The sequence below is a fragment of the Bos indicus x Bos taurus genome, chromosome 2, assembly GCF_003369695.1.
Source record: "Bos indicus x Bos taurus breed Angus x Brahman F1 hybrid chromosome 2, Bos_hybrid_MaternalHap_v2.0, whole genome shotgun sequence".
NCBI lineage: Eukaryota > Metazoa > Chordata > Mammalia > Artiodactyla > Bovidae > Bos > Bos indicus x Bos taurus.
In genome coordinates, this window is record NC_040077.1 from 87,933,787 (window position 1) to 87,955,637 (window position 21,851).

Sequence of the window (21,851 nt, forward strand, 5' to 3'; positions counted from 1 at the left end):
ATAAATCACAGATCCGCAGAAACACTGAAACAAATTCTACCAGGGAAACTAACTGAACAACACAGAGGCTTCCAGAGGACTGGGAAGGCGGGTGGGAGTGGGGGCAACTATCTTTTCTTACTGCAAATTTACCAGAAACACAAAACTACTGTTTACTTGCTCTAAAACCTCATATCCTCCCCCTCTCTGTCTCTGTTTCTCACATAGGCACAAGCACACACAGTCTCGCCAATTTTAACCTCTAGATTCTTCCTTCCACCCTGAAACAATAAAGGCACGTTTGAGTGCCAAGAACTGCAACCAGAAACAGAAAGGATGAGGGTGTCCTGCACCACCTTCTTGGGGTCCCAGGAAAAATTTCAAAATGGATCAAGGGTGTCTTCCCTACTCCCCTCTTTTCTGCTCCTACTCTCAACTCCCAGGGACCAACCTCCTGAGCTCTGATGGCCCCAGGCTCCACATTCCACTCCAGCTGCCCACTCCCCCAGGAGCTGAAATTCCAAAGAGATTAATAGATAAAAAGATGCAACACTTTACAGTTTGGTAGTCTCTTAATCTCCTCAGATACATTTTCATTGTTAAAGAAGTACACTGTAGCCCATATTAACTTCCAGTGGAAAGATCTTCAGGTAAGGTAATAAAGAAAAACATGTTTTCACCAGTATTAGTGTGCATGCTACGAACATGTGTGAGTGCTAAATTGCTTCAGTCATCTCTGACTCTTTGCAATGCTATGGACTGTAGCCCTCCAGGCTTCTCTGTCCATGGGATTCTTGGGGCAAGAATACTGGAGTGGGTTGCCATGCCCTCCTCCAGGGGATCTTCCAGACCCAGAAATTGAACCCACTTCTCTTGCATCTCCTGCATTAGCAGGTGGATTCTTTATGACTAGTGTCACCTTGGAAACCAGTATTAGGAGGGCAAGTAAAATCATCTGGGGGCAAATGAGCCACCTATAGGTGGCACAGAGGTCCTCTAGGCTCCCCTAAACTGCTCCACTTTCCAAAGTTCCTCTCTTTTGCTTGTCAACTACAGATTCTTAGAAGGATCAATTTATTTGTTTTTGCTGTTGGTGTTGTTTTTAACACTTCCCAAAGAGGAAACAGGAGGCAAGATAGAGATGGGACAGCTGAAAGTCCTGGTCGTTCACAGGTAGAAGACCAGTCATTCCTACAATTATGGGGAAGGCAAAATAATTACTCTAAGGGCATGACCTGTTCATCCATGACCCAGTTGCTTAGAATTCAGAATTAGACCTCCAAGTAAAGTTTTACCTATAAAGCTCATTGGTGCCACTTTCTCTGTGTGGAGGTGAGGAGAAGATAAGACTATCAAGAAGTATTTTATTTTCAGAATTCTCTCTAGTAAAACCAGATACTACTTTATAGCCCTTGGGGCAGATCTTAACTTTGGAAGATAAGAACAAAAAATAGGCCAGGGGTAGGGCTGGCCAAGTAAGCTCTGGTCCTCTCACTTATCACCTCAAAGGCTCATATTGGGTTTAAAGTGGTAGGGAAGGGAGATGAGTTTTCTGGTCTTCCAGATCTCTGATTCCAGGCCTGTCCCCAAACTGAGAGGCCACAATTCAACCTGAAATCAGATCTGAAGGCTAAAGGAAAACTCCAGGTCTCTCGATACACTTCAGTTCCAGAAATGCGGTGGCAGGATCAACTTGGCCTGGCTGTCTGCAAAACAGGACTTCATAGGCATGCAGGAGGCACAGTGTAACTGCTCATCTAAACCAAAACTTCTGAGCTCCACCTGGGAACACAGCCACAGCAAGCCTGATCCAAGGAACTAAATTCCTAGATGTCAGGAATGTCCAGTTACAGTGAACGAGAGGCTGGCCATTTCCTTCTCCAACATGGACCCGTCTTAGATAAGTCCTCACCCTCCCACTCCCTCTTCCACCCCCAGACTGACCTGCAGCAGACCCAAGAGAAATGTTTGTTCATTTTAGCAAAATGCTAATTGCACCCAAACATTAATAACCACCATTAATAGGCAGTGTCGGTTCTGGAAACCCCATGACTCCTCGGCCATCTAACTGGTCCACATCACTTTGGCCCTACTGCATGGCATTAAGCATCAGCAGACAAGGAACATTTTCTAGGAAAGGATCCACACACATGGATCCAGGAGTTAACTTACTCCATGTTTTCCAGATCACGGGGGCCTACACGACCACTGCCGACAGAAATTGTTTTTATCACCACAAAGGCATCCCAGTCGACTGGCACAGGACTCTGCTGGCTCACAGCACCTTGCCCTGTGACTGTACACACCCTAGAGCCCGGAGGGCATCTTATCTGCAGTCCTACCCACGTCCTGCACTGAAGGACAGCAGCATCTTTTCTAAGTGTAGTAACTACAGAGAGATAAAATGTTTACCGATCCCAGAATCAAAACAAAATTTAAGAAAAGAAAAAAAGTCAAATATGCAAGTTTGTGTATCACAGAAGAGTTCAAACATATGGCACACTGTGTGAGGACCCCCCAGCTCAAAACTAAATTCTTCAGGTTCTTTTCATACTGGGTTAGAAATGCATATACTAGTAAGTCTTGAGACTCAAGGACATGTTAAAATGACTGTGAAAGTGAAAGTGAAGTTTCTCAGTCGCGTCCGACTCTTTGCGACCCCATGGACTGTAGCCTATCAGGCCCCTCCGTTCATGGGATTTTCCAGGCAAGACTGCTGGAGTGGATTGCCATTTCCTTCTCCAGGGGATCTTCCCGACCCAGGAATCGAACCCAGGTCTCCCGCATTGCAGGCAGACGCTTTACCATCTGAGCCACAACTCATTAACATCAGGATCTCCGTCCTCCATTTAGTAAAATCTTATTCTGGAGGTTTCTGGGAAGGTAATTTTTTTAAATAGCATTGAACTAGAGATGTATTTGTCGCTCCCTTCATTCTTATTATCCTCTCTGGAAAAGCTATTTGCAACTCAGAGCCCCAGGAATGAAAAAAGGAGTCAGTAAAATTTATCTTTGTTAGCAAACTAACATTTGCTTCGTCATCACAGGTTTTGAGCTCTGCCTAAATGTTATTTTATCTAATTTAACCGTTAAAAAACCCTTGATTAATTTCTCCAGTGTAGTGTTAAGGAAAGCTAACTATACTGAGGTTCTCTAGCAAGGAATTAATAAAGGAATCAAGCACTTGGCTCTCAATAAGACAAGACTACCCAGATTTCTAGCGGGAATATTCCAGAGCACAAGCATGTTTTCTTTGGGGAGTTTAACTCACCAAAATTATTAAAAATTGAGATCAAACACTAGTGCAAAGCCCCAAAGGAAATCATACTAGAGTGGAGAGATTTTTATCAAATGAAAACCTGAAAAGGTAAAGTTTTTATAGTGAGAAATAAAAGGCTTTCTGCCTTACAAGAAAAAAATCCTGCTGCCCTATATCTATGTTTAGGGTTCAAATAGCAAAACATATACAGATATTTAATAAGTGTGTAAAGATCGTCACTGTGAAATGAATGCAAATTTCACAAAGCCAAGCTTAAACAGACAGGCAGCCATTACCATCCTTTCCCAACCACTAAAAGCCATTCTCATTCTTGTACCTAACAAATGCCTCCACTGAGATGTAATAGCAACCAGGTCCTTGAAATGGCTAACACTGGGAGGTAAAAAAGAAAAGAACAGGAGGGGAGAGCAAGAAAGCCAAAATCATACTGTGTATTCTGCAGTTCCCTAAGGGGACACTGAGCTCTCTAGATTGCAGTACATAGGATATTATTATTGTGACTGAAATGAAGTTAATAAAACCCAGCATACAGACTGGGGAAACTCAGGTCCCCACTGATGGAATACTTCCCACACAACGTATTTTAAGCATATATGTACCTGTGTAATTTATAGTAGTTACTTCAATAAGAAAAACAAAACAGAAAAAACTAGGATATTGTTTTTCATTTTATGATTCTAAGACATCTCTTTATAATTTACATCATTTCCCAAAGGCAATATTAAATTTGATATTATAAAACCAAAGAGACTATTTCAGCTCCTGAATGTAAATATACTGAAACTCTTAACCTCATTCTTGATGTTATCGAAAGGATATCACCCAATCATAGGAGGAATGTAATTCCATTTTTAACTATCTTTGAAAAGTGTCACAAAAGCCCAAAGTGATTTGTCTCCTGGAAAAAAAAAAGTCATAAACCTTTATCCTAAAGAAAATATATATGTTTCTACCTTTCTTAAAGCACAAAAACCCTGGGAGACCACTGCACTATTTTAGATTGGGGTTAATCCCAGATATGGAATATCCCAACTTCAAAAAGATTTCATTCTTTCTAGATTCCCTGAGTTCACAAGTTATTTAACTCAAGAACAATTTCTGAGCCACAACATGAAGCATATTAATGTAGTTTCTCCCTGTCCCTTGAGAGGCCACAATTTTAAAATAGTTCTCATCTCACAGGCTCAAAACAAACTACCAGAAAGACAAGTCAAAGGCTCTGTTTTGAAATCAGCCTTAAAGGAGAAAGGGGTTGTTTTGGAGGTTAATTCAGAGGTGCAGGTTTAGGTATAGGCTTGTGGGTACACTCCTCACTTGCCTGCCATACTGACAGAGACTATCTCAGCACCACCGCTATGCAGATCTGGATAAAGATGACAAAAGAAACTCTACCTAACAGGTTCCATGAAGATGGGTTCACTTCTTTACTTTGCTAGCAGGAGTAGGATCGACAACCAGATATGTTTTCAGAGAGCAAGCCTGTGTTTATTATATACATGAGAGGCTGGCTGTGAGAAAGACGACTTCACTGACTCACATCAAAGGAAGCAAAGAGCTGCATCTCAGAAGCCTTCCTGGCTTGAAAAGAACTGTCTCCCTCTAACTCGCTTTCAAGCTATACATCAATCTTCAATATAATTATGTTTGACAGAATATAAGCTCTCGGCAGTTAACTTGTTTACAATAAATGCTTAGTTTGGGTACACGGACTGTATTTCAGTCTTAGAAATATCAAACGCAAACCTACAACAGTCCCACTATCCGGCTGAGAATTATTTTGCTATAAATCTTTTTATTGGGGGGCTGAGGGAATTACTTTGCAGTTTGTTTTCCACTAACCACTTGGAACAGTGTAAAAAGAGGTACATTTATACTCTGACCCTGGGCTAATTGGAATTCTATACATTTTCACAGGAGAGCGTGCGGTATCAATCCTGAATATGAAGGTCGGCGCCTAGACAGTTTCACCATGGCGGCAAAAAAACACGTGTGCAGCAAAATGGCTCTCACTAAGGGCACAGCATTCTCCTTCAGCTCTTTTTCTCCTCCAAGTCTCTTGGGAACTAACAACCATTTGTGACGGCATTGGCAGACTTTCAATAGTAAGCTCCAGTTGAGGGGTGAGGGGTGATAAGTTAGCCGTAAAAATGTGCTGAAGGCTCAAACTCACTATATGAATGGACCTGTAAATAGAGTAAGTCATGCTGAATGTTAACTGGAGATTCATCTGAGAAGAAAAAAGAAAATCAGGATCACCTTGTTCATTGTTATCAAGTGCCTTTACTTGAGTCTTAAATGAGTAATAACTTGCCTTTCAGTGAACAATTTGCTCCTCTTATACCCCCTAAATAACAAAGGATGTTCATTCCTCTAGTACCACATCTTCCAAGGCTACAGGACAAAATCTTATCTGAATGGACCCTGGTGAGCTGAAAGCTGGCAAAGCTTCAGGAGAACTCTGGTTTAGCCTCACTCTCCTCCATGAGCTACTTCCAGGCATGCATCCTCACTAGCATTCTGAACCCTTTCTCGTTTGCAGATCATGACAAACTAATCATCGCAGTTTCCTCTCTTGTTTCTTAATTTCACAAACACCTTGTTACCAGATTTCTATGATAACTCAACTTTAACATAGTATTCGTATAATATATTAAAGAGATCATTTTAAGAAACCTAGTTGAAGTTTACTTTCCAAAATAATACTGGGGAAATGTCATTCCTTTATTACTTAACAATGAGATCCCAACTTCTTTCCTTCTAGTCAATGTTATCATTTCAGGCAACATAGAGAATTTTTTAAGTCTTTCAGCTTCTAATAAAGAAGACACGTAAGTGATTTGTAAGTTTCAAGAGTCCTCAAATATATTTTTATAAAAAAAACTTGTCACATGACTTCAGTATGAGAGAAAGAAAGGAAAAATATTTTCTCTGAATTATCAACCTCACAGATCTTTTTTGTTAATATCAAAAGCACTAGTTTGCAACATGAACTAATGGAAAATTGTTAAATTCACCTAAAATAATCACTTCTTTTTTTGATTTAAATAAGCCCTTTTAAAACCTTGACTATTTAACTGCTATTTACTTAGGGGAGGGGAGACATGGAGAAGGTGACTGATGAAAAAAAAAACAGTTTTTTTTTTTTTTTTTATTGTACAACAAAAATTCCCTCCAAGGCAAAAAGACATTATGCCAAGTTCCACCCAGAATTAATGTTTAGGTTTAAATTATAAAGCCCAGAAAAAATGGAACCACTAATAGACCCTTAAAGCTCGTGGCATTCGTCAATGATGTTAGGTTATGTAAATGTTAAAACTGAAAAACCTTTTGCTGACAAAAGTATTTTAATGAAAGCACCATTAACTAGACTCTCTAAACTGAAATTTTTTAAAAAAGAAAAAAAAGAAGCTTTTTGAGCTGTATGACATAAATTCCAGTCTGAAAGGGATTATGCTTTGGACAGTTCTGGGATTATGAGACCTCCACCAGGAAGGGTTTACTGCCTATCTTATTCCTTTCATTTTGTTACTCTCAGAAAGGTTTTTAAAGATCGAACCCAAGAAAACTCTTAGCTACAAACCAAAGAAATAGTCTCCTCTAACTCTGTCAACTGAGTCCAACCTTGGGCTCCAGCTGCTCTGATGACCAACCTCATTTGTGGTTTTAGTATCCACACGACAGGGGTTAACTCCCCTGTTTGGGCTAACTCTACTGTCATCACCCAAGTTTCCAAGCACACGCAATTCTATGAACAGAGTAAGAAATACAGCCTACAGTGAAACAACAGTAGCCACCGATTTCAGCAGCTGCCAGTCAGCTCATTCCAAGTTGCTGAAAGCGCTGCCCTGGGGAATGAGGGCTCAGCAGTGTGAAGGATTATCGATTCAATGGTTCCAAAGATTGCAGACAGCAGCCAAAGCCTATGCATCTCAGAGGACAGTGTATATCACCTATGTGAATGTCAGGTGATACGTCTGTGTGGAAACTTGGGGTCCCCCCACAATGCCACAAATGCCAAGAAAAAATAAGGGTGTTCATTATTCATCTTCAACTCTCTCCCCCCATCTTGGCTGTTCTTCCATCAGCCAGAGGAGGAAGAGCAGCAGGCCCAGGGACCACACCTAACCCTTACTTTGCAGGGCTTTGTAACAAGAGAAACATTCATTACTGTTTACTTCCATTTACACAGGTGAAAAAGAGGGAGGGAGAGAGAAAGAGAGAAGGCAGTTACTCCTGCAGGTAGAATATAAGAAATTGTGATTCCCCATCTTCAACTGTGTATGAAGACAAACCAATGAGCACTTTCCATGTCTCCTGAGCAACTACACCCAGGAGCTCCTCTCGGAACTTCCCAGGGCATAGTGAGAACCAAACAGTCTCTCCCCAAAACAGAATTTAGCTAGTAAACACAGCAAAGTAAGTGAAAAGCACTTCAGTTTTTCTGCATCTTCTCCAAGACTAAAAATTGGTACATTGTATGACAGGTCCACCTCATTTTTCTTAATGATGTTTTTATTATTCTTTCACTCAATTAAAGCAGAAATGGATATTGCATCTTCTGACTGTATAATTGTTATTGTAATCTGTTTTCGATCACTGCTTGGGAAATGGGTCCAAAACAACATAAACTCTCCACTGCCTCAGAAAGCAAGTCATTTTCTTTTACTACGACACTTAAAGAGACATTTATCATGCTGCTCTGTTAGCATCTTTGGGTTATGAATAAAGAAAGTTCTTGTTCTGTTAACCAAAAATAATAATAATAATAATATTTTGAAAACATTGCTATTTTAAGAGTTTTTATATGAATGTATTTTCCTAGTAAGCTATCAGTTTTTCCTTTTCTTATATGCATATACAAATAACTGGAACAAGCACAATAAAAATAAACAATTTTAATATGGGGAATAATCAGGAAATTTGAAAATCAATCTTATCCAGTTATGAAAGAACAGATACACTCGCTTTCTAGCCAAATTGTTTTTAAGAAGTAAAAAATATTTTTAAAAGAAATAAGAAGATATCTGTGCTTAATATTATGAAATTAAAATTGTTTCTATGAAAGATGCAAATCACTTCTGTCAGATCTTAGTGCTCTGAAAAACAATTTCTCTAACCAGAGTCTCTATTAATTTTGTTCATATCTGTGCAAGTCTTCAATAAAACAAAGTCACAGAGCTACTGTGCACATTTCAATAACCATGCAACCATCAGTAAGCACCAAAAAGTTACTCTGGTGTGAAATGCACCCCTTTTCATATACAGTAGCTTGCAGCATTTCTCCTTAACTTTTTAAAAATCTTTTTTGTTATGTTATGCTATAGTTGAACAGCCCACTGTGCTAAGACCGAACTTCATTCCAGTGATAAGGCAACTAGTTAAGGGTAGAAACTAATCTGTCTTACACACTAGCAAGTAGTAATAATACTGAGAGCAATCAAAATTGAACTATACATCCCCCAGACAGTTTTATTATCCTAATGTGTCCTAAACACATATAAAGAACATTCCTAGTACAATATAGAAAGTGAAGTGAAGTCACTCAGTCGTGTCTGACTCTTTGCGACCCCATGGACTGTAGTACAATATAAGACTCTCATAATTTGCTCATAACTTTATTGCAAAGTTCAAATTCTGGAAATTTCTATTAAGGATTTTTTTTTCCATTTTAAGCATTTGTCAACTAATAACTATCATATTCACAAGCTTATTTTTAATATTTTTAAAGATATACACATCAATTAAGAATGGAAAAATATAACCAAAAACCTAATCATCATAATTATACATCTACAGCACATTTACTCTATATTAGGTCATTTTTAGCTGGTTAATTATAAATCTGAAATAATTAAAAACTGCAAATGAGAAGCAAAAGTTGCAGAAACAATTTCTGATGTAGCCTTTCACTGCCTCTTAGTTATACTGATTTCACCACAATTTTTAAATCATTTGCTATCAAACAGCACAATAACTGTGTCAATTGAAAACAAAAAAAAAAATTATATGTATAGATGGAGTCCCATGACTTTGAAAACTCCATCACAGATCATTTTTACATAAATACTTTGTAACATAAAGTCCTTGTGGGGCTTGTTTCATGTAAAAGAAGAAAATAAATGTTTGGTTGATCACTGAATTCAGAAATATAGAAAATAACACACTATAGAGGCCACATCTATACTTTTTTGGAAATGTGTGAGTCCTTAACTGGCTTTTGTTTTAACTCATACTTCACTTCCACTCAGGGGCGGTCTACTTTGACTTTGAAGCATCTATCACATTACCCGTAAGTAGTAGGATAATGAATCCTTTGTATATAAAAATCCATTTTTAACACATAGACATTTCCAAACCTCTACTGCACTTTAAAATAAAAGGAATCCACGGCTCTCCATATTGACATCCTAAATTAATGCTGGAGAGCAGTGGTGATTGGAAGTGAGAAAGCTCCAGTACAATCAAAGTCAGCAGAAGGAAACCATTCATTTTTAAGTCATTATAAAGAAAACAAAAGGCAAACTCTCTTCTTCATTTTTGAGCTAAACATAAAGGTCTCCTACTTGAAACCATTTTCAGTTCTTTCCCTCTTTCTTTTCTTTTCTCTCTTTCTCTCTCCCCACCCTCCTTCCTTTCTTTCTTTCCTTTTTTCCAAAAAATAATGAGTTAAAATGTATGGGTTAGATCCAACATTTCACTGCTGTTCTTATTCTTGGGGAGTTGGGGGGGAGGGGGAACTTGCTGCCAAAGCTTCAGAAAAGAGAGTTTGGGCTGCTAATTTTCCGTTCACAAAATCTAAATTCCCGTTATGCATCTCACACAACTCATGAAATAATATGAAACAGTATTATATCACTGCAAATTGAGACATTTTTATCAAAATAAAGAGTGATGATGCCAACATTTCATTTGTCATTTCCCACTTGTCACTTTTCACTGACAAACTGTTACACATACAACTTTTGTCAAATGCTCCATCCTTAAATACGTTCCAAAATGCCATTGTATCTCAGCATTCATGTAAGGAAGATAGTAAAACTACTGTGTGACCACACATTAGTTATGCAAGTTTTTTAAAAAGCCTACTTATTAGATAAAAGTATAAATAACTTTTCATTTATTTACATGCTATGTCAGATAAAGTTTGGCTTCCTGAAATAAAGCAAACTACGTACATACTTTTTGCGTGTATACATATGGCTGAGTCCCTTCACTGTTCACCTGAAACTATCACAACATTGTTCATCGGCTACACTCCAATACAAAATAACAAGTTAAATAAAAAACTATGTACATATTTTTTTTGCACCTAATATGAGATTACTAGTTATAAGAAACTTTTTTAATGATGAGAAATTGTCATTATTATCTCAATAGAAACTTAAAAACCCTTAAAAGACCAAAGAAAATAATTTGAAATTCATCTAACTCTGTCAATTTGTGTTTTTTTTATATGTCATATTAACTGTCTCTGCACTAAATCATAAAAAAGAAAAAAAAAAAAAGAGTTTTAAATTATCAAAGTAGTACCACCAAGTTTGACTGCTTACCAGATTTGCCTTGTCAGATACACCAAATAATTACTATGTCTTGCCTGGAATAAAACTGATTTCCACATTTTAAAAATAACTCAAAATTAATTTTCTTAGATGTTTAATAAATTATAATTAGTCTGTTTCCTTCCCTACAGATAGGTAGGCAAAATATATACATACATTCACACAAGGGGAGAAGAATTAACACAGGATATGTAGTATGTACAGACTGATACTCAGTCACAACCCCCTGGAGAAAGAGGATATTACCTATTGTCCGCAGGGGTTAAAAAACAGATGCTTTAAGGGATATCTATGCAGTTTCAACACACACACATACACATATTTCATTCAGATGATCTTGAATATATAATGGTCAGTGGGTTTCTACTAATGGAATATAAGGCTTCCAAAACTACTCGAAACATCAAATTATGCTCAGGACTTTGAGGGGCGGATACCCTATGTTCTGTTTAATGTGTATGTTTCATTGCATATATTTTTTTTTAACCAAGTATATCTTTATTTTAATAACAGCCCAAGGACAGAAAACACTTTAGAGAGGGCTATTTTTCTACCTCAGCAAAACTACAGAGGACATACAAGACTGTTGGATGACCCCAAAGCCTAAGTTCATTCTATTTAGAAGAACTTAAACCCTTAAAAAAAAAAAAAAATGGAATAGAAGAGGGAAATACAATCTTTTCACTTCTAAAGTAATAACATGAGTCTTCCCCACAAGCATAATGGTGTTGTACATCCTTAGTTACAAAGAATTTAATGAGTTTTCTCCATTTTGCCTATGTTGACAATCTGTTTCAAATTTCTAAGTATTTTATACATGTCTATAAGTCGGTATCTATACTCTTTCATATCTGCACTCCTTTCAAAATGTAAAATGTCTCTCTATAAGTGCTCCTATGGTGGCTACACCTGACTTGAAGTGCATTTCTTTTAATCGAAAAGGAAATGTTCCACATGCAGATAATTAACACTGTAGACAGTGTTCAGCTCTAAATGAGGCCCTGCCCCACAATCATGATCACATTTGCTTCCCAATTTGAGTACATCAGCATGTATTGCATAATGATATTTTCCCCCTTCCAACAAGACAGTTGTGTTCTTAAAAGGGCTGACCGGTAGCAAGAAGAAAAGGTCTACTTGGGGTCCAAGAGTTATAACTTCAATAGACAATTCTTCACCAAAATTAAATGGTTGTTTTAAAAACTAATTTTTCCCCCCCAAAGCTAATTTTTTTTCAAAAAAAAAAAAGCAAGATATTCCTAGTGTTTAAACATTTTCCTTTGAACTCTAGAACATTTAACACCAAAACAAAACAAAAAAATCATCAAAATTCAAAGGAAAATGGAAAATATCAAAAAGATTTCTGATGTTTAATGCCTCCTATCAGCAAATACACCATCTGGTATACTCTAGCGCTGTTCATTCAGTTTAAATAAAGCTGTCTGAAAGTTCTTCTTTAAGCCAAACATTAAAAAATGAAAATGCTTGTGTTAACAATGAATGAAGCACAGTAATTTATTGCTATTAAGGCACAACTGGCCAGCGCCTTTCAGCAGTCCAGGAGGAAAGCAGAATGCCTTGCTTCCTCGGGAAACTTGATTGGCATCACTTTCATTTTATGCTGTAGGTTTCGTGGCTGAAGCATTGCATACAGCTGAACATTTTAGGTACTTATGCTAATGGTGGTAAAGGATCATCTGATTCTTATATTCATCATCCTTAATAATCTTTTCTTTTTCTAAGTCTTCAAATAGATCTGTAAGTTTTAATCAACAATTTCACGAATATAAATTTCCCCACCATTAATCACCCTTTTTCAAAATCCTTATGGAGTGAATTACTAGCTGAGAGGGGACGCCAATTCTAGTAAGTGAATGTTACCCAGCAGGGATATAAAGCTGTCAACACCGTGGTGCTCTTGCTTGCTCTAAACTCTCTCCCAGCCTTCATATGTTTTTTAAAGAGATATTAGCCTTTTTTTCCTAAGGACCTTCTATAAAAGTTGACTGTCATATATATCTGAGCACTTATATTTTATTACATACACGCTTTAAAACATACTGCTTAGATAAGAGCAAATACAGCCTAGAAAGTGTTAGAAATACAAAGCAAAATAGATCTACTTTCTTATAGTCTTCTAAAGCTAACCACACTGTAAACAACACACTTCTAAGTCCCCCTATTAAAACAGAATCCTGTGATAGTCTTTCTACCACCTCATCCAGTCAAATCCAGACACTAAAATGATCTCTCTTTTGGAAAAAAAAAAAAATTTAGTTCTCATCAAAAAATACAGCAAACTCTCTCTCCCTCTAGAAAAGTAGTGACAGCAACAGAATTTATTATGGCAACCAACGCATTCAGAAACATTTATTTACCTATTTATCAGAAGCAGTAAGATAAACTGCCATTTTATTGAGTAGCCAATTAACTTAATGATTTCCCCTATTTTTAGGGGGAGACTATTTAAGAAAGAGAATCACTAAAGATTAACTAACACATCTTCCCAAATTTTGAGCTCTGTTTTATTATTATTGTTGTTATTTATTATTACAGCCATCTTTACAACATTGACAAGACTGCAGTATATCTGAAAATGGTAATAAATGATGCAGAGCTATAAATATTTTTGTAGTTGTCTAGGGTTATTATATTGCTTCATAAAGAATATTTAAACAAGAAGAGGTAGGATAATAGAAATATAATCTACTTTATATATACTCTATGTTCCCCCGCAATCATTTCAATTATAAAAGAACTACTAAATAGAAATATTATCTTAAATATTTTTAAAATTTAGAATGTGCATTTTTAAAAACACTTTGCTTTTCTCCAATCTATATACATGATTAAAAGTTATAATGAAGTAAAATTATGTATCTCAATGTACTTTTGGAAACTATCCATATATAAACTTAAACCCACAAAATAATCATTAACATTCAATAAGAAAACTTTGCACTATTGAAATGTTATGTTCTAAGTTGTTATATTTTAAAACTTCCTAAATGAAAATTTTTCCAATCTATTATGTTCTACAGAGTAAAATCTTTAAAAAAAAAACTTTAAAAATCCACTCTATGTAAACTGTTTTATCCACTTTACTATTACATATCATAAACGGTACTTATTGAGACAAAATAATGTCATTTTTATTTTCAATTTGGGAAGCAGCAGAGATCTTTGATATTACTAAATTAAGTTAAAGCTCAGAAAAAGTGACTAAACCAGCTTATTTAAACAAATTTATTACTTCTCACCAAGGCTTCATATTTGTCTCTATCAAATTTGTAGTAAGTGGTCAAATGTGAATTATCACCTACAAAAATATGAAAAGTAACTGTTATTTTACACTGAAGGTATCCCTGGTCAACAAAATCAAGTAGTTTCTTTCACAGTTCAGTAAGATATAGGAAGGAAAGAAAAACTTGCTTTAGGAAAGTACAATTGTTAATCATTACATTCTAAAATGTTTAGAGACTTCTTTCAATTTAGGGAGTTTAGAAAGAAACCAAAATTTCAGCCCAGGCTTTTTGGGTTTTTTTCCCTTATGCATAAGGCCACTTTGAGAACACATCCTCTCCAAGGATTTCCAAAAGCTTTTCAACCCAACATCACTAGCACTTATCATGTCATCTCACCTTTGGTCCCACCATGTTCACTATATATTTTTCTTTCTTGTATGCATATACTAAAAAATGGTATCAGAAGTCCGAAGTTATTCTTTCAGTCTCAAGACAGCACATTAATAAACACTATTTCTAAAAAGTGAGTCACAAAACTACGAAGTTTTCTTTTGCTTCAAGTCCCTAAATGAAAGATACATAAGCCCACAATCTATAGCCAAATAATTTTATTAAAGCTTTAAAAATTGAGCAAATGAGTACTTTGCAAGGGAGATGATTAATATAAGGAACTAAAGCAAACCATCCTGAATGCCTACAAGAAATAGTAATAATAAAATAAGTAAAACCAAAAGCCTGTTCTTTTATAAATTGTCCATTGTCTGTTTATAAAATTTCTTTAAAAGGGACTGGATATTTCGAATTAAGTCTTTACTTGGAAATACACACAATGGCTATTTAGAGCAGGAGAACTTATCACTAACTTTCCCTAGGGTTTTGTTTCATTTCAGGCAGGCTAATGAAAGAGTAACATTAAATAGGCTAATACTGAAAATATTAGGGGGGAAAAAACTTTTAGAAGCAAAAAATTTTTAATTAGTAATTTATGTCAAACACACACAAAAAAACTGCATGCCATGTAGAACTGTGTATTTACATGTATAAAACAACTAAGGAAATGTCCTATAAACCTCAAAATATTTTAATAGTGTTTAAATTTCTTTCATATCTTTACTTCATAAAATTACTTTCCCTAACCACTTTAAAAGAAAGTGGTTGTTTAAGTAGTAAACACTGCAAAAGATTTTAAGTAATATTAAGTTCTTGGAAAGAAAAACAGCATGTAGCCAATAAGATCACTATACCATTTTTACCTGTTGTGCTATATAATTCGGTAACAAAGTTACAAATGCATATAACTTTAAACTTTATTTTTTAAAAACGGTAGCATTAAAGTCTCTAAGGGCCTGACAGATTCGCAGGGATTCTTTATTTCCCACTTGAAATAAAGTGGCTGGAAATACTCCCTGTTGTTAATCATTTGTCTCTAAGTACTGTCCTAACTAATAAAGTAACATCAACACCCTTGCTCCTGGTCTAACCTGAGCATTCAAGATTAGTCCATAAAAGCGATCGCACCTAAACTCCATCCCTACAACAGACACTCTTGAGGCAAAGCAAAAGAGTTAGATCACTAAAAAGCTCTCTAGGAAAATCTAGAAACAGTTAGCTGGCTGTGACATAAACCTGCCAACACCTCAGCACATAGTGGCAAAGTGCCCAAAAAATGCCACCCTCCGGGTAAACCACTTTCTTGTTTTAACTCGAGATGAAGCTACCAGTTGCAGAAGAGAGGCGACGGGGGCATTATTTGGCAACCTGGAACTCACTTCCTGTAACCCTACACCGCGACAGCGCCTAATCAACCTGAACCCTGACACCCGGGCCTTGATCGCCCCGGCCGCGGGCTGCGCGCGCCTCCCCGCTCCGGGCTGTTACCTCCCACGGCCTTGGCCACGGCGCCGTTGGGCCTCCCGCGGGCTCCCATGGGGCTGCCGTTCTGCTCCAGCCGGGCCACCTTCGCCGAGGGAGGACCCTTGACGTCCGGACTGCCGCTCCGCCGGTCGGGGCTGTCCCGCAGACACGGGCTCTCGCTCCGCCGCTCCATGCTGCTCCGACTTGGAGACAAAGTTCCCACCGGCAGGTCGCAATAAAACGCGCAGGGACCTAAGGAGGGGGCGGGGGGGAAAGGGGAGGGAAAGAAAAAAAAAGAGGGAAAACCGCTCACACACGTGATAGACGTTTAGGCCAGTGGGGCAGCGCGCCGCACCAAAGCCACCCAAACTTCCTCCCACGCTGCCCGAGGGGCCCGAACATCGGTTGGCCGGGGAAACCGGACCCAACCTGACACTCGGTGGCCCACAGCAAACCCAGAACTTGGGTTGCCGCCACCCTGCTGCTCCCCAGAAGTTAGCTCTCGGTCACGAAGTCCAGCCCCTCGCCCAGGGGCGCCCAGAAGTGATCCATTCATTGGGACAGGATTGGCATGACCCGTTCTCGGGTGCGACGGCCTTGCTGTCGGAGGGAGGAGGGGTCAGGGTTGCGGAAGAAATGAACTTCATAAAAAGACATCGCACGCACTCAAGGAGGGGTTGGGGTGCACACAAGTCCATAAGAAAACAAATTAACCACACGATGAAGGCGCTCTGAATCGCCCGGCAGTAGGCAAAGGCCTGGCAAAAAGACCCTTGAATCCCTGCTGTTTATCTTTCCCGAGCATGTCTTGGGACACACACACACACTTTGCACAAAATCAACCCTAATTCCACATTAATAAGCATTCCAAAACACTTGGAGATATTGATCAGAGTAATCTTCTGAATAACCTTCACCTCAAGGGCGGGGGCTACAGTCATTATTATTTTGGAACGTTATCTTCATCCGATCCTGAGTTTTGTTTTCAAAAGCTCTTCAGGATAAAATACAAAATTAAAAAGCAGTTGAATTATTAGGTGCGTGAGGGAGCAGCCTTCATCAACCCCAATTTTTAAATCTCCCAAAGTTTTCTTCTGGGTCGCTTGGCTGGCAGCGCGCTCCTCACAGAGCCCGCAGATCTCCGCACCCCTGGATTTTTGAGAGGGTGGAGACGCAGGAGGAAACACCTGATGAAAAGGCACTCACATTGTCACTGACATCCCGGAGAAGCTGGAACCCGGCGCAACAAAGTGCGCTGGGAATCCTCGCGGGCGCTCAGGTTGTGAGAGAAGCCGCGTCGCCACGGCTCGAGGAGACAAGGTGGGGGTGGCGAAGGGGAGGTGAGAGGAGGGATGCGAGAGATGCGGAGGCTGAGCTCGAGGGCTGAGGGCGAAGGCTGCGTCCGCACTCCCTCCGCTGCGCTGTCCGAGAGAGCGAGAGCCGCGGGGAGGGAACCTAGCCGGACCCGGGGCTTCCCCGGACTCCCGAGCTTGGCGCGGGCGCCTTCGCCCTGAGTACTTACTGCTCACAGTCTGTCTGTAACTTGGCTGGCTGGGGCTCTGTCCATGGAGCAAAAGTAGAGAATCCAGGGTGGAAAGTTTCTGGTGATATGCTTTGCAGTGTTCTCCTAGTCTTCCTTTCTCTTTACTCTTTTCCCTTTCCTCTTTCCCAGGTCCAAACGTTTAAGGTCCTGGGTCAGGGTGTCTTCTTAGTGCGGCGATGATGGTTGTTATGATGATGATGATGATGGGGGGGTTGGGTGGGGGGAAGAGGGAGGAGGAGTAGAGGGAAAGGAGGGCTCCTCTAAAGGGGCACCCGAGCGAGCGCGGGAGGAGGCGACGGAGGAGGGGAGAAGAGAGAAGGAGGCTGAAAAAGCCTTTTCACACCTTCGGGAAGGAGACCCTTTCTGGAAAGAAAGGGATGAGAACTGGGAGGCGGCGGAGGCGGGTCGGGGCTGCAGCTTCGCGGGGCCGCTAGCTCGCGAGGAGGCGCGGCCGAAGAAGCCGGTAGGGCCGGTGCCACTGAGAATCGAGAAGGCGCAGGGACCTGGGACCGCGCGCGGGAGCAAAAGCGGCGGCCGCCGCAGCTGTCACCTCCAGCCTCTCCCCTCTCGGCCGGCGCCGCCGCCAGCAGCCGGAGCCGGACTCACTGACGAGCCGCAGAGGGAGACACAGTGAGAGGGAGATGATTATTAGTTGCGTTGAGTCATCAGGCAAAGTGAGTCCTTTTGGGTTGTCCTCGGTTTCCGATTTCTCCCCCTCCCCCTTTCCGTCCCCAGATCTAGCGCCTTCAAAATAATAATTTGGGGTGGGGGTAGGGGAAGTCTCTGGGTTATTTCGGGATGGGGGTTGGGGGGGAGAGATCTAAACCCGAGCCAGACTGGTCCAACGCATTGAAGGAGAGTGGGGGGCGGGGAGGAGGGCCGGGGAGGTTGCGGGGGGAGGGGGGCCCCGCCTGGCAGGAAATTAAACATCAATCAATCAATCGCTGTGAGCCAGGCGACCCAACAGCAGCGGGGCTGCAGAGGAGGCTGAGGGACTGAAGAGGGGAGGGTGGAGAGCTGGGAGGAGGGAGAAGAAGGAAGAGAGAGAGAGTCGGCGGTGGGAGAGCCGTGTGGCGAGGACCGCGCGCGCGCGCGCGAGGCGGCGGAGGACCGATGGCAGGGAACCGAGTGCCGCGCGAGGCGGTGGCCGCGGCTGGTGGGTGGGTGCGCCCGGGTGAAGGCGGGCGCTGCGGCCCGGGGTCTCTTCTTCCTCCTCCTCCTCCTCCTCGTGGCGGGTCCAGGGCGCGGCCGCCTCGCCCAGCCCAGAGGCGCACTAGTCCCAGCGCGGAGGCTGCGGCGGCGACGAGACTAGCACTGGTTGCCTGGTCTCCCGGCGAAGGCACAGACCCACGCGCAGGAGGCAACCGCGGCTGCCTCGGCTCCGGGTTCTACTAACTACGCGGAGTACTTTCGACTTTGGAGATAGGAGGGCTATCGCCTCCCCCACCCACCGCCTCCGCCCACCACCCACCGCCTCCGCCCCTCCGAACAACTTTTCCCGGTGCCTGGGAGCTCCCCCTCAGCGCGGAGCCAGCCGTCCGGGCCCGCCGCGCCGCCGCACGCGCGGGGAAGGCCGCCTCTCGCTCAGAGCTGGCACGGCCGTGGGTCCAGAACAATAGCCCGGGTGTCCCGAATGGCAGGCGCACCGGCACTGCCCGCCGGGCTGCGGGTGGCACAGGGAAGAGGGCTGCAGGGGGTGCGCGGGGCGGGGGTCATCCCTGGATGACGTCCCTGGACCTCTCGCAGCGCCGGCGACATGTCGAGCAGCGCAGCCGGGGCCGCCTGCAGGCCGTGACGCGGTGGCAGCGAGGGCGGTGGGGCTGCCAGTCTTCTGGCTGTTGGGCTGGGACTCCTGGGACCCCAAGCCGCTCGGGCCCTAGGCTGTGAGCGCAGCCCTAGAGCTGTGCGGCGAGGACCTGGCCTCCCCACCCCGGGGGAGGCCGTGCGGGGGCGTCCCCAGCAGGTCTCGCGAAAGCGTAACTGAGCCACAAACTTTTGCGGACTCCCGCGGCCGCAGTCGCCCATAGCCCGGCTCTGGCCGCGGTGTTCATTTAAGGTGGCGCCGGCACTAGCTGAGCAGGCCGGTGTCTGGCCGCGCTTTTGTCCCTAAGATCACTCTTGGACGCGGAACCTCCTTAAAGAAAGCACGTGGGCAGAAGCCGCGGCCCCCGCGAGACACTGGGGGCTCCGGGTTACACTCGCGGTCCCGACCTGCGGCGGGAAAATGTGGACGCGTCCCCTCCCGTCTTGAGGCCAGTGAAGCCTCCTGAGGTGGCGGTACCTCTTGTCCTCCCGCACACCTTGGTTCTCCTTCCTAACCCTGGGGACCCCAAGACCTCCCCCCACATCTCGTCGCCTGAGTCGCCGGTCCCCCTTAAGAAGCGCTGACTCTACGGCGGCGCCAGAGGGCCAAACTATATTCGTTTTCGGGAAACGCGCTCGGGGGGCTGTTAATGGAAATTTTGGTCGGGTGTACCCGCAGCGGGAAGCCGCTTCAACCTGGGGTACCCAGAGCTAGGTCGCCGTCCACTCTCCTCACCCAACCGGCGCGCGGTATGCACCCAGCCTCCCCTCAAAAACAGGGAACGGGAAGGTGGGAGAGACTGGAAAAGAAAGGGTCCCAGAAGTGAAACCTGCCCCCGGCCTAAGTCTCAGAGCCCAGAATCCGGAGGACCCTGCACCCAGTCGCCGCCCACCGAGTTCCAAAGGAGCCCGAGGCGACCCCGGAGGCGGTCGGAGCCGGGCGAAGAAAGGAAGCGAGATGGATAGTAAACCTTTGGGGGGCCACCGGGAGTTTTAGGCTGCGTTTTCTTTTCCCGGTTTCCTACCCCCTCCAAACCTCATCCCCCTCCCACCTCCCTAAAAGAAAGGGTTCGAGAAATCGCACAGTTCGGAACAAAGTGCTCAAGCAAACCAACTCGTGGTGGTAGGTTTGGGGCTACAAAGAAACAAAACTGTAAGTTCGATCGACAAACTTTTTTAAAAATCTGTACTATCAAGTCAGAATGGGAAGGGGGTGTTGCAAAAACCAGCTACTACCACTGTCAAAGTTTAAGCCCGTTTTCAAAATGGGGAAAGGCGCATTTCTTATTAATACCTTAACAACGATAATAATGCTGTTTCTTTCCTTACCTTGGTGTTGAACTGCAGAATCCTCCTCCGGATCAATGTCCAAGAACTTAGAAGAATTGGTGATATTAGGACTTCAGTACTTCTGGAAAAAAATGCAAATCGTTTAGCCAGGATCTTTCCTGTCTGATTCGTCACTATTATTATATCTGATGATGCGAATGGTTGGAGCGATTCAATCTTAAGTCATTAATGAGCTATTTTATAAACACTACTGTCCGAAGATCTTCATTTACATTTTGCGAAGGATCACTTCGCACAGGCTTATGTCAACAGCATGATTATGGGGACTTCAGTTACACTCTTATGAACAACACAGCTGTATTGTTGATCGGTTAATATTTTATAAAGTGTAAATATTTTATTATGTTTTGAAAGGAACTATTGATTCTAAATTATTAAACCCCTGAGAAGGGCAATTTAAATAAAGTTTACAATTAAGTACAATTAAATGTACATTGTGGCTAGTTTGTTTTCAGATTCTATACTCTTTTAAACTCATTGATTTTTTCTTTGTTAGAGTTTACTCTTGACCATTTTTAATAATGAAGAAAGTTATCATTTTGGGCAAAAGAATTTTTAAAAAATTTAATTGCATTTAACATAGAAGGAAATGTCAAATACTATGAGTTATAACCAGAAATGTATTTTGAATGCTTGGAGATGGGTGTTTAGATTTTACAAATTTCTTTCCATTTAAAAGGGAAGAATTCTAGGGAATTTTGTGATATATGCCCGGAATGGGTCTCCCCCCCACCCCACTTGAGTTTTGTCCCTAATAAAGGCCTTTTCTGTTTCAAATTACATGAGCTTTTTACTGCACAACTTTTGTATTGACTTTATTTCAACTGAAGTAAGCGATTCTTTCCAGCATGTTTAATTTTGACAATAAGAAATTTTAAATAACGTTTTTACCTTTTGCTAGGATATTCTACTTTTAAAACAGTAAATAAATTATGATTCAAAAGTTTTGTTTGGTTTTGTTTTATATTCCTCAAGTGGTTTATTTCCAGTTTTAAAACAAAATCACACTTAAGAAAAGAATTGGTTTTAATTACTATTTTCAAAAAATAATTTGATCCCAAATGCATTTTTGCGCATTACAGAATGGCTTGCTCCAGTGCTCAAAGCATTAAGTTCACACTGAGGGACATTTTTATCCCTCAGATTGCTTCTCACTGACGTTTTCGTAGGGAATCTACTCAGATTTTTTCCCCCCTTCTTCCCCCACTCCCAATTTTTTTCATATGTCATCTAGTCAA

The 21,851-nt window shown here is 41.7% G+C and overlaps 1 protein-coding gene and 1 long non-coding RNA gene across 5 annotated transcripts in view; one reads left to right on the plus strand and one right to left on the minus strand.

Moving 5' to 3' along the window:
* SATB2 (SATB homeobox 2) overlaps nucleotides 1-21,851 on the minus strand; it is a 210,033-nt gene that overhangs the window by 180,343 nt on the left and 7,839 nt on the right. For 2 of the 4 annotated variants that reach the window (XM_027563810.1, XM_027563818.1), the window contains exons 2-3: nucleotides 20,593-20,674; nucleotides 15,942-16,169 (exon numbers count right to left, since the gene is read on the minus strand). In XM_027563810.1, coding sequence (XP_027419611.1) covers nucleotides 15,942-16,110 — 169 coding nt within the window. In that variant the 5' untranslated portion in view covers nucleotides 16,111-16,169; nucleotides 20,593-20,674. Of the gene's footprint in view, nucleotides 1-15,941; nucleotides 16,170-17,439; nucleotides 18,257-20,592; nucleotides 20,675-21,851 lie in introns of those variants that run through there. The other 2 variants (XM_027563828.1, XM_027563801.1) reach the window with 2 other exon arrangements.
* Nucleotides 18,045-21,393, plus strand: LOC113905891. Its single transcript, XR_003514750.1, has 2 exons — nucleotides 18,045-18,134; nucleotides 20,611-21,393. It is a non-coding gene; the product is annotated as an uncharacterized LOC113905891 (long non-coding RNA).